Raw genomic sequence first — 16148 nt, forward strand, 5'->3', positions numbered from 1 at the left:
GGTTTGTGCTAATATGTTGACTTCCTAACAAGCCGTCTTTGCCAAAATGTTGAACTTGCTTCTGCGAGCATTTGAAGTGTAATGTGATTACTTTAAAGGTAGCAATATTGTTTTGATTTCCTCCTCTTACATCCACTCCAGTTAAACTATTAGCTTTCTGTTCAGTTGCTACGGCTGGATAATAAACCAAACAGATGTCCTGCTTTGAAATGAGTTTTCTTGGTAGGGCTTTAGTTGATCTGTTGAAAGTTGTTACATGCTGGGCTGTGTTAGATTTGATTCCCTAGTGCACAGATTTAAATTACAGATTAGCCTATTTCAGTATGCCAGACCAGGTACTACTTCATTTTCTCTGTTGGCTGCTTCTGGAATCCCCAGTCCCTGCAGGAGGGAAAAAGCAAGTACTCAAGGTTTTGAGACCACTGCTTTAAAGTTCAGTAGCTTAGAATTGTAATACTTACTATTTGGTCACGTTTAAACATTCCCACTTCAGCCATAATTTTTAACTAGGTTTCAAATTATTTTTAAATTTTTAGTTTGTGAACGTGTGGTGTTTTGATATGCAAATAACTCGTAGTAGTATAACAGAGCATGTTAGTATAGTCTTGGTTTTGCTAACATGGAGTTATCCATTCTTTGCATGTTTAGAGATGATTTTTGTCAGACTTAGAAAAGCTACCATTTACTTTTTCTTTTGGCTTAAATCTGATGGCCTTTTTCATTTTTATTGTGGTAGTATATACGACAACCCTTTCTCCCTCCTCCTTCTTGCCGTTTCTGATGTGTCTGAGGACAGTAGTGATGAAGAAAATGAAGATGATGATTTTTCTTGTGTCCAGTTTGGGTCCAGGTATTGGAGAAAGAGAATGTAACCTGCATGTTTGGTTGCTTAGGAACTAACAGTCTGCATAGTGTCAAGTGTTCTTCCAAGTAACTTGGGAAATGACTAAAGCCAAGGAGATGACTTGGATGGGTTTTTAAGATGGCCTATAAACATGTATAATGAATGCTAGTTAGCTCTTTAAAAAAGAGATGACTAAGATAAAGTAAATGTTAATACTGCCTTTTAGGTTTAATGAGCATGATTTCTGAAATGATGTTTGAGTGGAACACCTCATTGGCTATATGAGTAGAAGGAGTATTATTCACACGTGGTTGTAATTTTAAAACCAGTGGTACGTCATGTGCATATTTTCCGATCAAAAACTGGAAAATGAGGACAAAGGTTAACATACAGAAAAAGATGAAGTGGCAAATAGCCAGTGGATGCAAACAGTATGAATTTGTTTAAGATTTATTGCTGCTTGACAGCTGAGGATTGCTACTCTAACCTGTAGAGAAAATACACCTGAAAGGTTAAACTGGTCCTTTGACGTGGTAAGTAGTAGAGGCTGATGTAGTTGGAACAGCCAAGAATGGAGGGTGAAGAGCGGAATATTTTACTGTAAAACAGAGACTTATGAATTGTATAGCAAAGCCCTTTCATTTGTGTCACGTTAAGATACGTGAAAACAAAATGAGAGTTGATATTAGTGAGTTCTGTTTGGAAGCTAGCCTGTGCAAAAAAACCTGCAGAACACTGGATATAACAAGTTAAAAAAGCTCTTGGAAATAGAAATGCAGGGTAGGATCTCCTCTAGTTTTACATTCCATTGCAGAGTAATGCTGCAGTGTCTTGGCTGATACAGAAATGTTTTCCCAAAGAAATGCCCCATTCTTTGATATCGACCCAAATGGGAGAAATGAATAAATGTTTTATATAAACCCCACGTATTTTAGGAAGACTTTTGTGAAAAATGATACTTCTTGTAGTCTTGCTAGTATCCTGAAAACTTTCTGTGATGTTCAGAGCCCTGATTATGATTGATGGTAATTCTGAGGTGGCCTATGGCTGGTCACGTAGCCTTATAGAGCCAGTTACAATTCACAAATGTGTAAGGGAAACAAGATCATAGTTTTAAAGACTACATGCATGTTGAACAACTGGGAGGAAAAGGAGTTCCTCCCAGACTTTTGGTTCCCTTTGATATGTACAGCAAAAGTCAGGGGACATCTAACTGCTTGAGCCTTCTTAAAACTAAGATAGATCAGGACTTTAGGAAGTATTTTGTGTTGTCAGGAAATGCCCCAAAAGACTTGGTATGAGATTATCTTTTCCCCCCCACTAGCTTTTCTGTCTGTGATTGTTCCTGTGGTATGTTGGGACACCACTGCTAAAATCAGACTGTGAATTAGAAGACCTTCCAGTGGAATCTTTTTTCCATTCCAGTCTCATTTCAGGAGGGGGAACTTGATAACACAGCTTTAGGTTTTTTTGTTTATGTAGAATTCAGGATTATTTTTCCCCACTGTTTTGTTTAATTTTTATTCTGTTGGCAACTTAATCCAAATGTTGGATTGAGGTGCAAAGCCTTTTGTAAGGATTTCTGAGGCTGCTATGCTTCTGGCATCTTAGTTTGTATATTATGCCCTGGCATTCTGCAGACAACAGTAAGATGTTAGTTAAATTATAAACACAGTGCCTGTACTATTATGCAACAACTTGCATTCTGAAAATACCAAGGCATTCAGTATGTGTATGAAGGATGTATGAGCTTTGCATTAGAAGAATTTCAGTTATTGCTTCACTGAAATCATTAACAGAATGACTAACTATAGAAGTAGTAGGGTTTTTTTATGTAAATTGATGTTCTTAAAAGGGTAATTTTTAAGCTGAACATAAGAAATGAAGAGGTTTAAAACAGACTATAGAAAAGAAAAACGTGTATATGATTTTATGGTTACTGAGTACTATTTTAATAGAGCTGTGTTTTACGTGGGCTAGTTTTAATTGAATAATTGAAAACAAATTCTCTCTGCAAAAAGAGATTGCTGCTATTGGAAGTTATGTTTCTTAACATGCTGAGCTACCAGGTGCTTAGCAATAATAACCTTTCCCTGATTTATTGGTTGGCCTGCAAAGCTTGCACAATAGATTTGTACAGCTTGATTACTTAAATGTAAATTATTTCACAATTTAAAGGAAATTCCAGTTTTGACACAGTTTGTAGTTTTAAACATGTTTTTAAAAAGATGCATTTAAGGAAGCAAATATTCTTATTTTTCCAGTTTAAAATCTGGGGCTTATAAATTGGTCATTTAAATCTATCCTGACTGCACACAGACTTTCTTTGAAGAATAGCAGTAGACCATCCACGTAATTGCTATTTTTAAATTTCCATTTACATAAAGAGAATATATCTTGTCTTAATTCCCTTCTGTAAAATGAAGATTTTGCTTTTAATTAGCTTTGCCAAGCTGTTATGTAGAGAAGAATTCTGTTGAGATAACAAGTTTGAGACAGAGTTGTGGGGTCTGTTCTCACTTTTGTATTTAATTTCTCTCTTTTCTCAAGCATGGTTTTGTTTTTGTGGATTTAGTTTTTGTGTTTACAGTGGTGTTTTTTTCCCCCCTGAGGCTATGTTACTTAATGAAATGACATATGTTACTGTAAGGGAATTGGAATGGACTGAGTTGAAACGACATGATCTTTAATGTGGAAATTTTAAAAGGAACAGTTACTTTGATGTATTGCTTCTTGTTTTTGTTTTTTCTCCTTACTTAGAATATATAAAGTGATTGTAGCCCTATCTATCACCTAAGGTCTCTTCTCTGCAGTGGGAGGATCCTACCTTCCATGGGTTGGGTAGTGTTAACAAAGTTGGTGAAATTTCTACCGTTCTTAAATGCTGTGCGGAGGTTGCAGCACGGCATGGCATGGCAGTGTTGTGATGTCCTGAGCAGTTTTGATGTCAAGTACAGCCTAAAGGCTGTTCAGTTTGGGAATTGCCATCTGAGAACAAGATTTATTGATTGCCGTTAAAGTCATGCACCTTATTGCTGTCTTTCAGATACTTACTCATTTAATAAGGTGATTGATTCTTCAGTCATGTTACAGTACAGCTGAACTTCCAGAGTTGGACAAGCTGTTAAATGGAGAGCTCTTCATAGGTCACAGAAATGAGCTTAATTATTGAGCCGTGTGTGATGGGATGGAGTCTTCAGAAAATTGACAGAGGAAGTCAAGAGCTCATGAGTTACTTGGTTGTGCACAAATGAAGAACTGTACCTGATGCTTTGTTTCTTCTTTTTGTGTGTTTTAAAGTATGGGAGGCTCTGGCAGCTCAAGTGTTTCCGATTCCTGCAGTGATCACTTCACCATTGAAAATTGTAAGGAGACAGAGATGCTGAACTACCTCATTGAGTGTTTTGACAGAGTTGGAATAGAGGAGCGAAAAGCACCAAAGGTATTTTTCAGATGAGTGAAGTTGTATCAGTGCTGTCACAGACACTCATCTCGCTGTTTAGTGGGGACAGCTGGTGGAAATTAGTAGTTCTTTCTTGATGGCTTTGTTGTAGAAATAGAGTTACAGAATTTATAAGGTCCCTTTGACTCTTAATTCGTTATATTTGCATCACGTATGTGTTTTGCATCACGTATGTGTTGTACATCTCTAAAATATGCAGTGTGTTAGAAACTGTCCTTCCCCTTTTGATCTACTGCATTTTATCCAAGTTTATTCCATGTAAAACACACTTGTGTGAAACCAGCTCCCTATCAGCATTCTATACTCTGCTTTAAGCTTTTGCTTATGGGAGAAAAAGCAAACAAACACCAGTTTTTTTTTTATATAAAACCTGAAATGTTTGTAGCTGGAGTAGTGCAAATCTTAGTTTGCATATTACATTTGTACTGTGTGAATAAAGAAATTTATCATACTTCCTGTCTGTTCTGTCTCTGAATACTTCTAGTTTGTATTAAAATCCAGTTATTTTTATCAGATGTGTAGCCAGCCAACAGTTAGCCAGTTACTGAGCAACATCCGATCACAGTGCATTTCACATGCTGCTTTGGTGCTACAGGGATCCTTAACACAACCAAGGTAAATACAGCTGATGCTAATTATGAAAGCTACTGTTCTGGTATTTTTTTTTCTTCTGAGGATCTAATATCAGTTGTTGGAGCAGGATACATTTATGTGCCAGAGGAATAGTTTATTGCTTTACCATTGGAGACTGTTGTTCCTACCGATATGTTGGTGGAGAGCAGTTTACATGTTTTCTAATTGTGTTTGGGTAAAATCATCTAGGTTGATTTGAACAATTTAAATGGGGGATCTGAATTAACCAAGCTGGCTTTTGCCTTACCTCATGCGTAAACTGTTTTACTTGCAGATTGTTGGGGTCCTACTCCTGTGGAAGTCACTAACCAGTAGAGCTGCATCTGAGAAACAGTCTTATCAAAATGTGTAGCAAAAACTGCTAAAGTGACATAGCACTTGTTTACTCTAGAGAGTTTACCACAACAGATTTGGTAATGTAAATCTGGGTGTAGACATTCAACACTAAATCATGACTCTGAGATTTCAAGTCCAGTGGTTTCAGCAGCAGTTGTTTAACTAGCAGCCTGTGTAGTTGGAATGGCAGAAAGGTTTTGAAAATAGGATATGTGACTTTTACTGAAATCTGCATATTTTTGTATTTCCAAACAACACTTCTGTAATCTTTTAAGGTGCACCAGTTATCCACTGTGCTTCGAGATTAGTTTTGTCTTTACATGAGCCAATGTTGACATTAGAATAAGTTTTATATATGTAATAAGGAAAAAAAGATAGCTTTTCAAAAATCCTCGAGGTCAGTTAAAAGTAATGACTATTAATTCAGAAAAGACTAATGTTATGTTCTTTTTTAATCTGGAAAAACAAATGTCAAAAAATGTTCCTTCACTAGTTGAGTTTAACAAAGGATTTTTTCATTAGAGAGGAGTAGAAGGGAGAACCAATTACTACACAGAAGCGGCTGTTTTCTTCCAGCCTCATTAAACTAAAGTGTGATGTTGGCAGCAGCATCTGTTTCAGAATAATCTTTCCACAAGTAACTTGAGAAGACAAGGTTAGTTACTTCTGAAAGGAGTAGATGTGTCTACATGTTGACAGTCTGCTTTCTGGCACATCCTTAGATGTGCCTACTCTGACATTTTTGGAAATACTACTACGAATACTACTGCAAATAATCACTAGTTTTGAATTTTTTTCTTTATACAATTAAAGGTCATTGCAGCAGCAGTCTTTGCTGGTACCATATATGCTGTGTAGGAATCTCCCATTTGGCTTCATCCAAGAATTGGTGAGAACAACTTATCAGGATGAAGAGGTGTTCAAACAGGTAAGGCATAGGTTAAAAAAGAGATAATTATATCCTATGATTCTACTACTTAAAATATTCAAGAGAGTGGATTTCGGGAGGTTTGTTCTGCATCTCAAAGTTCTATACCTATTACTTCAGGGGCTAGCAACTTGTTAAGCAACTGGAGTTTGGTTTTGTTTGTTTTTAACTCATTTAGCATGTTGTCAAAAAGACTGACTTTCATTATTTGCTGGTTCTAATTATTAAAAGTGCATTTGTTAATAAGCAGTGCACATTTATGTCGTGAAGTGAGCTACTCAGAGTATGCAGACATATGGATTACATTACAGGATTGATCTTGGGTTTTCATCCTTCTATCCTTCTGGACAAAATAATCCTAAAAATATGTGTAAGACAGCAATCTTCTGTGATTGTACTTAGAAAGATTTACTTGTTTTTTTATCTTGCAATCCTTAGCCTTCTTTGTCACTTTAATAGTTTGCATCTAAGGTGCTAAAAATTTTACAAATCCTAGTCCATTAAGTCTTCATATTTTACAGAGGAGACGACTGAGGAAGTTTAGATGGCTTATCACTGAGATGATAAATTGGAACTGGTGGGTCTAGTAATTAAGACACAAAACTTGCAAGCTTCTAGCCCGTATAATGTTAAAGCAGATCAGTAAGATTGTAACTGTCTCTAATAGCATTGCTGTAGTATTATGTGACTTAGCTGTAAAGGGGCCTTCAGAATGGGATTTGGTCCTTCCAATTTTGAAAAAAATGAAATTAGCTGATTTTTATGTGTAGTGCAAGTACCTTTTAATATCAATTTATTTCTCTCTCTGGACACATTTTAGTAGAGGTTCATGCAGTTGAAAGTACATTTAAGACTGTCAAAAAGTGGTTATGAAAAGTGTTAAAGGTCACCTGCCCTGGAGAAGAGCACCATTCCTCTAGCTGAAGCAGACAGCCACCTCTTTTAGTCCTTTTTCTGTAATATGATTTAATGAGACTTTTTGTCTCTTCATAGAAGCAACACAACATAATTAAATTTAAAATTCAGTGGGACCTTTTGTTATTGTTGCAAAATTACTGTAAGAGTTTATTTTGTGAGGGTGTATAGTTGTCAGAGCTGTGTGATTGGGGCTTACTAATTGGGTATAATTACTTTTGATAAGTTCCTGCCATGTCACTTCCTCTTTCATAATCTTTCATTATCTTTACTCTTGCCACAGATAAAGTTTAGCAGCACAAAACTGATGTGCTTACATGACGTGCAAAATTAAAGCTATGTTGTTATCCTAAGTGTCTAGGCAAATAAATTATTACCCATTTGGGAAACCAAGTTGCTGGAGTCCTCTACAGAACTTGTGCTCTTGTTTGTGTATATAATATAGATGCTGGTACATGCGCATCCAGTATCTCCAGTGAACCTGTATGAAATGTGTTTGTGCTTCCCTACGTAGTTTCCACATGCAGAGAACTTGATGGAACAACACCTGATTTTTGTCAGTGACCTGATGTTACTGTTTGAGAGCTTCAGCTTGTATCTGTTGGCTTTGGGTCCAAATCTAGATGTACACGTCTCTGGGGTTTTTTGGTTTGCAAAGTAAATGTTTGGAAACAAGGAATGTGATCAGGAACCATACATACAAGTGCTTGGAAATAAGTTTTTATGGATAAGTTGTTATGCTCAGGCATCAAGTCAATACATCACTTAAACTGTATCAAGCAAGTTGGTTCTGAGCTTTGAATAACCTCTTAAGTGTTCAGGCTTAACTGGTACAAATTTAAAAAGAAGATCTGAGTTTTTCTTTGGTGTAACTTGCAGTATTTGAAGAACGAACAGGCATTTCATGCAGTATACAGCAATAGTGTAATCTTATTGCTTCCTATTCTTGAATAAATAATTTACTTCTGTTTTTACAGATCTTTATTCCCATCTTACAAGGCCTGGCTGTAGCTTCCAAAGAGTGCTCCCTTGATAGTGACAATTTTAAATACCCCCTTATGGTAAGGACTGTTCAATTTTTAGAAGCAGTTTCTTTGTGATTACTGAACTTACATTAATTTGTACAGAATCTGTGTATTTCCAACATTTGTGGGATTTCTTTGGTTAGTGGATTGCTATTAAACTCTTGTTGAAAGCTTAATGTGGTATGAGATGTGTGAAAGGCCATTAAAAATCTAGTAGAGTCTGAGGCCAATAATATTTTAAGCTATAATATAATATAATAATATAATATATATAATATATTATATATAATAAAATATATATTACATATAATAAAAATATATAATATATTAATAAACATATATTATAAATAATAAAATGTATAATAATATATAATAATAATATAATACAGCATTAGTATAGTGGGCTATGCAAATGTTTGTACGTATTGCTTTATATAAGATTAATCAAATGTATAGATTTCATCATGCATACTGATTCTAATACTGTGAATGGCTATAAAATCCTGCTAAGCTTCCTCTCAATTTAAGTCTGAAATAGGGCCCAATATCCATACCAACATTTGTTGGGCTCAATTTTGTATGTGGGAAACGAGCATCTATTGCATTAAACACAAAATTACTTGAACTTGTGACTATTTGCTGTAGGAAAAGGTCATAACGTTCCCTGGCTGCAAAGTTGGGGATTTTATTTTTAGGGTTTTTTAAGTGCATACTTTACTCTCAGATCTGATTCCCTCCTACTGCTTTTACTGACAAAACAAAAAAGTCTTTTGAAAAGCATGCTTGGCCACAAAAGGGCAAGCTAAATTCTTGGCTAAACTGAGCATTGTCAGCTAACACCTTCAGATTTAGGATCCTTCAGTGTATGATGCCAAAAAGGGCTGTTAGATCTCAAGTTGAATTTGTACTTTAGGAAATTACCTGGACTAGGGTGCTGCAAATCAAACTGACTAAGCACCTCTGGTACTTTTGCAAAAATAACAATTTTTGCTTGTTCTGTCTTCTGCTCTTCTGTTATTTCCCCCCAAATTAAACTGCAAACTCTTGCAAACTTGGCTGTTGGCTACAAGTAAGGGCTACTTTAAAATTATATTCCGCTTGAATCATCTCTAGTTGGCACAGTGTGCAACAAAAGGATGGAATAGTAGTTACTGGCTATAGTGTCAGTGAAGAATGAGAACATATAATGCAGGAGAAGCAGGATATGTAAAAGCCTACAGTATTTTTGTGTTTTCAGAATCGTCTGTTATAACTGCTTTCTTTTTTCTGTGCTGCAGTTGAAAGTGAGTTAGAGATCTTGGATAGGATTCTTTGTTTCTGGCTTCTCTGTTCATCTGACATTTTTCCACTCTGATTCAAAAGACAAAGGCCTTGGTGTATGTATAGAACAATTGCTCTATTTATTATTGTTACTGACTTTTATATGGCAGTTCAGGAGTCCAGCAAAGGCATTGTTATGTTGTGAACAAACAAACAATTTGCACAGCTAATTTTTTAAAGAAGTGCAATGATTTATTATCCTGTGAGATGTGTTACCTTTTCTGAGACAATTTGGAACAGATGTAAAAGCTAAAATGGGAGCAGGGTGTGCTCTAGCTCTTTTTGGACCTCTTCACCAGTGTAGAAGATGGAAGTGTTTCCACTGATCAAATGAAAAAGGTTTGATTCTTTCAGCAGTTTACCATGTTAAGCTTATTATTTGCAGACAGGTTACTTAAGAGTTACACACAACGGTAACTTTTCTTGGGATTTCTCTACAGGCACTATGTGAACTTTGTGAAATCAAGTTTGGAAAAACACACCCTATGTGCAGCTTGGTAAGTGTATCCAGTCTGATTTTTCTTCAAATTAGAAGAAGCACGTAACTTTGTTGGTATCATATGATCCATGATAATGTTCTTCAGAACCCTAAAAGGGGCTGTGTAGTATCTCATGCTAAACAGTAGTTCAGAGTAAACTGGTAAAGGGAGTCCTTTTCGCTGAGAATTTAGAAAAACTAGGACAAACAAGACTTGCTTAGATTGCTGAAATAGCGAGGAGATGTTTCAATTTAGCTATCAGCATGACTGAATATTGAAGAATCAAGAGCATGTGACAAATGCTGAAAGGTGACAGTGCAGATAAAGTAGTATGGCTGACATGGCAGCTTTTGATTAACTTTCTATTTCTCCTATTTTTCTAGGTTGTCTCTTTGCCCCTGTGGTTGCCTAAATCTTTAAGCACAGGTGCAGGAAGAGAGCTGCAAAGACTTTCCTATCTTGGAGCCTTCTTTAGTCTATCTGTCTTTGCTGAAGACGATGTAAGTTTTTACAGAAGGATGTTGATAGTAGCATGGTGGGGGTTTTTTGGTTTTGGCTGGGTTTTTTTTCCCCCTTTCCCAATAGGTTTGATACATTTGCCAATATCCGTTCTTTCAGAACAAAGTAGTTGAAAAGTACTTCTCAGGGCCTGCCATTACTCTTGAAAACACCCGGGTTGTTAGCCAGTCTTTGCAACATTACCTGGAATTAGCACGGGTAAGTGTTCTCATGTTTTAAAAAAACGCAAAATATTGTGGGTTTTTCAGTTTTGACATAAATGAAGAATATAATCTAGAAAAAAATCTAGCTTCTGTGTTAAACAACAAATCTGTTAAGATATGGCTGAAAGGAATTAAGAAAACCAATAAATTTGAGTGCTACAAATATTTCTCTAAGGCTTTAAGCCAATTCAGAAAATGTCAGAACAGTTAGTCATGGATTATAGTTCATGTCAAAGAATGAGTAAAAAAAATACATACTGTATTAGTAGTGTGTGTGTTGCACTAGTCTTCTATATACATCTTTTCTGTAACTAATGTCATAACTAATATATGCATATAAAGTTGACAGTAAGACCATAACAGAAACTGTAGTTAGTTTTGTGGAATTTGTAGAACATAAAAATACGGAGCAACAGAAAGCAGGAATGTGATGTTGAGAAGTATGTGCAACCTGACAGAATGTTTACTTGAAATTCCAGCAAGAGCTGTTCAAGATTCTACATAGTATTTTACTGAATGGTGAAACTCGAGAAGCAGCTCTCAATTACATGGCAGCTGTTGTCAATGCCAACATGAAAAAGGCACAAATGCAGGTAAATAAAGGGGAACGCTCTTCCTGTGATTCGTGGACCTAGTCAATGCACAAATGGCACTAGATGGCTCATGCAATGGTGGCTCTCAAATGGAGGACAAAAGCATTTTGAATGCTTACTGCAACAGGCAAGAAGCCCTGTCATCAGTCTTTATCTCTTCCAATACATTTCCCATTTTTGAAATTATTCTGTTTTACCTATTTGATCAGTTTCTTAATTCTTCTCTTAGGACTGACATGTCACTTCATTAACAGGGATTCTATATTAGATGCTTAAAGCTTTGTACTTCCCCCCACCCCAACTATGGGGGCTTCATTCCAGTTGGCTGTGTTTAAAAAAAAACAAAAACCAAACACCCACTTATTTCCCAGCTGGTAAGTTGCTAGGCTTTGTTCGTATGGTTTCTGTAAAAGGAATAATGCAAGATATGAACTGGCATGGTTCCAGTGAAACAACAGGGATGTTATTTTACCATTGTTTAATTAATGCGTTGCACTCATGTGCTGTGATAAGATCTGTGCATGAAGCCTGAACAACTGAAGTTTGCATCAGTGTTGTTTTCAAGTCCTGTTTTCAAATGCAGTCATTTGGAACCATTACTAGGAATATTTCTGTGAAATTCCCATGAAGAAGTAATAGAAACTTTATACTTAAGATAAAATTTATGAATTGAAGCTCAGCAACTGTTGGAAACTCTTATGTTGCTGTCTATATCTGTGGCAAACCATTCTTGAAAGAGGTCCTTTTAAGTTCTTAGGTCATCTTCTACTTCTTTTTATATGTTTGTTTCATGTCCTTGAGAATGACTACTTGAACCATAGGGAAAGATAATACTTAAGTTAGTAAGTGACCTTCCTGTTATCGCAGAAGTCTCCTTACAGAGCCACATTCTTCATAATTTCTTCTTTTTCTTGAACTTGCATAATTCTTTTATGTTGAATACTGCTAAAGCAGCAGAAAATACCCTTGTACTTCTAAGCTTATCTCTTCAACTATTTACTTTTTTACTCCACAGACAGATGATCGTTTGGTATCTACGGATGGCTTTATGCTCAACTTCTTATGGGTACTACAGCAACTAAGTACGAAGATAAAGCTGGAAACGGTTGATCCCATGTACATATTTCATCCCAGGTGTCGTATTGACCTCCCCACAGATGAGACAAGGGTGAAAGCAACAATGGAGGATGTTACAGCCTGGATTGCTGAACTTTGTGAGTACCCTTACTGAGATGAGTTAAGCATTTCCTGTGCCTTCTGTTTTTGATACTGGGGGGAGGTACATGGAAGTACTTGATCCCAAGAATTCCCCTATTCCTAAATGCTTTTTCTTGATGCTGCCTCTCTTACTTGTTTTAAAGAAAGTTGAGTTTAAGGTCTCACCCCTAGATAAGACAGTTGGTTTGTTAATTTTTTTCACCTATACTGCTTTTTTGTTTGTTTGTTTTCTAGACAGGGATCCGTCTCCATTTTCTGAGCCGAAATTCCCAACAGAATGTTTCTTCTTAACCCTGCATGCCCATCATCTCTCAATCCTGCCAAGCTGCCGTCGGTACATACGTAGACTGCGGGCCATCAGGGAACTCAACAGGTTAGGAGTTGTTAATTATCTAGTGCATCTGAGAGTCCCGGCATCCTAGTAATGTCTTCTCACCATGATGGCAAGTCCTATAAACTTAATGGTGACTAGAATGACAATTTGGGTAAAACTGTTGAGTACGGGTCATCTTAAACTATTTGTTCATCTGCTGCTTCTGGCCCTTCGGGATTTTTGCTTAAGTTGAGGGCTGTGGCTTGAATAAGGAATTCAAATAATAGTGGGATGGAAGATATTGGTTACATAAGGCAGCTCAAATTGGTGAGAAGACCATTCTGTTTAGAAGATAATTGAATTATCTTCAGAGCATTTTAGGATTCATGACATTACTTAACACTGTTTATTATCACTTAATGTGGGTGTGGGTGATGGTGTGTGGACATCAGTGCCTCAGGCACTTTGACATAGCTGTAGGAGTACATATAAAATTACATGTCTGATAATCAAGTCAGAAACAAGACCTTGTTAGTTGGGCCTGGACTGTTCTGTATGTCCCAGGCGATATTTACCTTTTCCCCTTGGCTTCTGAGGTGGGATAACTTGTCGCACTCTTGGTGCAGGGGGAGGGAAGCCTTCAGCAGTAAACTCTTAATATTGTTGATGTCCATGCAATTCAACATGCGATTTATCATTTCAAAAATTATAAGTACAAGTTATGATGTTGACATGAAGATACTGCTGTTCATTTTTCTTGGCATAAATTCAAATAGACTTTTATAGTTGCTAAATCTCAAAGAATACCCTGTTAAAATTAGAACAGATTTTTGTATCATCAGTTTTTTCCATTGTTTATAATTGCACTCATTGCTTTTTGGTAAATGTTCCTTGGCAGTAATACCATGAGTTCGTTACAGGATTTTTGGACTGTGTTCGTAGTGATTTTGTTATTAGTTTTTAAAGCATATGCAGGCCAGGAACCTGGGAAGCTGTGAAGAGTGGACCAGGAAGAGTCAGTGTATCTTAAAAAAGTATTATCATATAAACAGCCTGTGGATTACTTGTAAATAAGCCATACGTTTGGCTTGGAAAAGGAATTGCTGCTTTTTCCTTATATAGAATTGTTGTGAAGGAGTTGCTTATGCAGCAATCTCCATCTAATGGTGCAGAGTGAAGAGCTCTTGGCTTTTACTGACATCAATAGGAGCTTAGTGTTCAGCATTTTCCATGAATTGCTTAGTTGCTTGCAACACTGGGCAACATAATTAGATGTTGGTAATAAAGAAATTACACTGGATATTATTCTACTGTAAGCAGAGATTGATGTGGAAAAGAATCTGTGTTTAGAGGAGGGATGAAAAGGGTCTGTATTCATGTAGTTCAGTATATTGAGTTTTGTTCTAATCAGCTGCCCTTCCTAAAAAGGATTAAAATATGGAAGTACATAGGATTTTTTAAATGTAAACGGTGTTTGTAGTGTACCTCTAAGTTTTCTCTTCTGTGGGGCAGAGTGAGATGGGTAAGGGAGAAGAGGTAATATCAGCCACCTTGATTTACTGGTCCTTATGCTGACAGGGAGACTGTAGACTATTCATGTGTTACGCTCTGCAAACCTGAATTTACGGGGATTGGCGCATGAGAAGTGTAGAACAAAACTGCAAGCAATGATTTATAATAGTGGAAAGCAGGAAGATACGCAGGATGCAGACTTGAACCTTTCTTGGGAAAGGGAAGGTGTTTCTATCAAGTCCTGTTGTCAGCCACCTTTTTCTTCCTTAGTTGATTTTGTTTTTCATTTTCCTTTCTGATATTAGAAGATGAAATGATCTCTAAATATCTTCTTGTTAACTGGACCAGTCCTTCTTTGTGTTAGGGTTAATTTTAAGGTTAATTTTAATGACATCCTTTTAACCTTCCTTTAGAGTGACTGTAGATTTCAGTGTGAAAATAAAGGCAAGTATCTTTTTTTGATACAGTGGATAAGGTTAGTTTGTCAAGCAGGATAGATGATTCTTTCTGTTTCACCCCTTTTTTTGCACTGTTCTGATTTGTCTGACAGGCGTGTATGCTGGAACTAGTGTACGTAGTGCCTTTGAATGCACACTGTGCAGATGTTCATTGCTTGAAAAAGCAATTTATTTTTCTTATGATGAGTAACTTCTGTGAAAATGATTAGCTTTTTTCCCCACTTCTCAATATTTCCTCAGTATTTAGCAGATAAGTAGGTTAAATGCCTTGTAGATGGCAGTACATATCCCCTCTGTCATGATAACCAATTATTGCATATTGTTTTCAGGACTGTTGAAGATTTGAAAAACAATGAAAGTCAGTGGAAGGATTCTCCTCTGGCTACCAGGCATCGAGAAATGCTGAAACGTTGCAAGACACAGCTTAAGGTTTGTAAGTGATTTAGTCCTCAACTAAATGCCTTTGTCAGCCTGGCTTTTTTGTGTATGTTTACTTTGTGCCCTAATGTTTAAATACTTCTTAGAAATGGTGGTTTTGAATCTATGAACCATGTGAGTACTGCACTAGATGGTGGTCGTGATACACCATAACATTAATGGTGAATTTAAATTTTAGAGTAACACCAAGAGTAATTTAGGCAGTATTCCTCGGAATGAAGAAAATAAGATTTTTATTGGAGATTGAGCAAGCAAAGGGATTGTGATTTGTTCAAGGGTAGTTGTGCGTGCACAATCCATGCCCAAGATGGGCATGGAACTCCCGAGTCCCTAATGTCGTGTAGAATTCTTGCAAAGATGAGTATGCTGGGGTCGTTTCTTTTGAAGGTGTGTCTTGCTTACGTCTTCCTAGTGTAAATTGTCACAGATTTTCTGAGCTGTATTACCAAAATAACTTTAACTGCACATTTTCCCACTTTGGTACCTCTATTTCTTTCATTGTTCCCATAAAGCTTGTAAAAGGCTCCTCTGTCCGTCCCTGCAACTCTGAATTATGTGTATGTTTTTCTCGATATTTTGGGGCTTAAGTGCTCCATTTTCTTCAAATAAGAGCATATTTTAAGAAGAGACCACTGTATAATTGTCATAATTCACAGCTATATTGATGAGCTTAGATAGGCTTGACCTTGCTTTTATGTTGTCTTGCCCTGGATTAGTTTTTGTATGCATATTCTGCAGAAACTGGTGAGGTGCAAGGCTTGTGCAGATGCTGGTTTGCTGGATGAAAACTTTCTCAGGAGATGTCTGAATTTCTATGGCATGGTGATTCAGCTGATGCTTCGCATTCTTGATCCTGCCTATCCCAAGTGAGTGTCAGGATTATCTGTATAAATTGCATCAACAATATTTCAGATCATGTTAGATTGTTTACGGAATTTAGCAGTTCCAGAA

The 16148-nt window shown here is 36.6% G+C and overlaps 1 protein-coding gene across 3 annotated transcripts in view; it reads left to right on the forward strand.

The window, feature by feature from the left end:
• UBE4B (ubiquitination factor E4B) overlaps positions 1–16148 on the forward strand; it is a 41883-nt gene that overhangs the window by 16401 nt on the left and 9334 nt on the right. For 2 of the 3 annotated variants that reach the window (XM_074847827.1, XM_074847828.1), the window contains 12 exons: positions 4145–4286; positions 4822–4922; positions 6090–6204; positions 8097–8180; positions 9905–9961; positions 10327–10443; positions 10562–10660; positions 11145–11258; positions 12274–12472; positions 12711–12849; positions 15089–15188; positions 15936–16063. In XM_074847827.1, the coding sequence (XP_074703928.1) occupies positions 4145–4286; positions 4822–4922; positions 6090–6204; positions 8097–8180; positions 9905–9961; positions 10327–10443; positions 10562–10660; positions 11145–11258; positions 12274–12472; positions 12711–12849; positions 15089–15188; positions 15936–16063 (1395 nt within the window). Of the gene's footprint in view, positions 1–736; positions 851–4144; positions 4287–4821; positions 4923–6089; positions 6205–8096; positions 8181–9904; positions 9962–10326; positions 10444–10561; positions 10661–11144; positions 11259–12273; positions 12473–12710; positions 12850–15088; positions 15189–15935; positions 16064–16148 lie in introns of all 3 variants that reach the window. The other variant, XM_074847826.1, reaches the window with a different exon arrangement.

The sequence above is a fragment of the Strix aluco genome, chromosome 22 (genome assembly GCF_031877795.1).
Source record: "Strix aluco isolate bStrAlu1 chromosome 22, bStrAlu1.hap1, whole genome shotgun sequence".
NCBI lineage: Eukaryota > Metazoa > Chordata > Aves > Strigiformes > Strigidae > Strix > Strix aluco.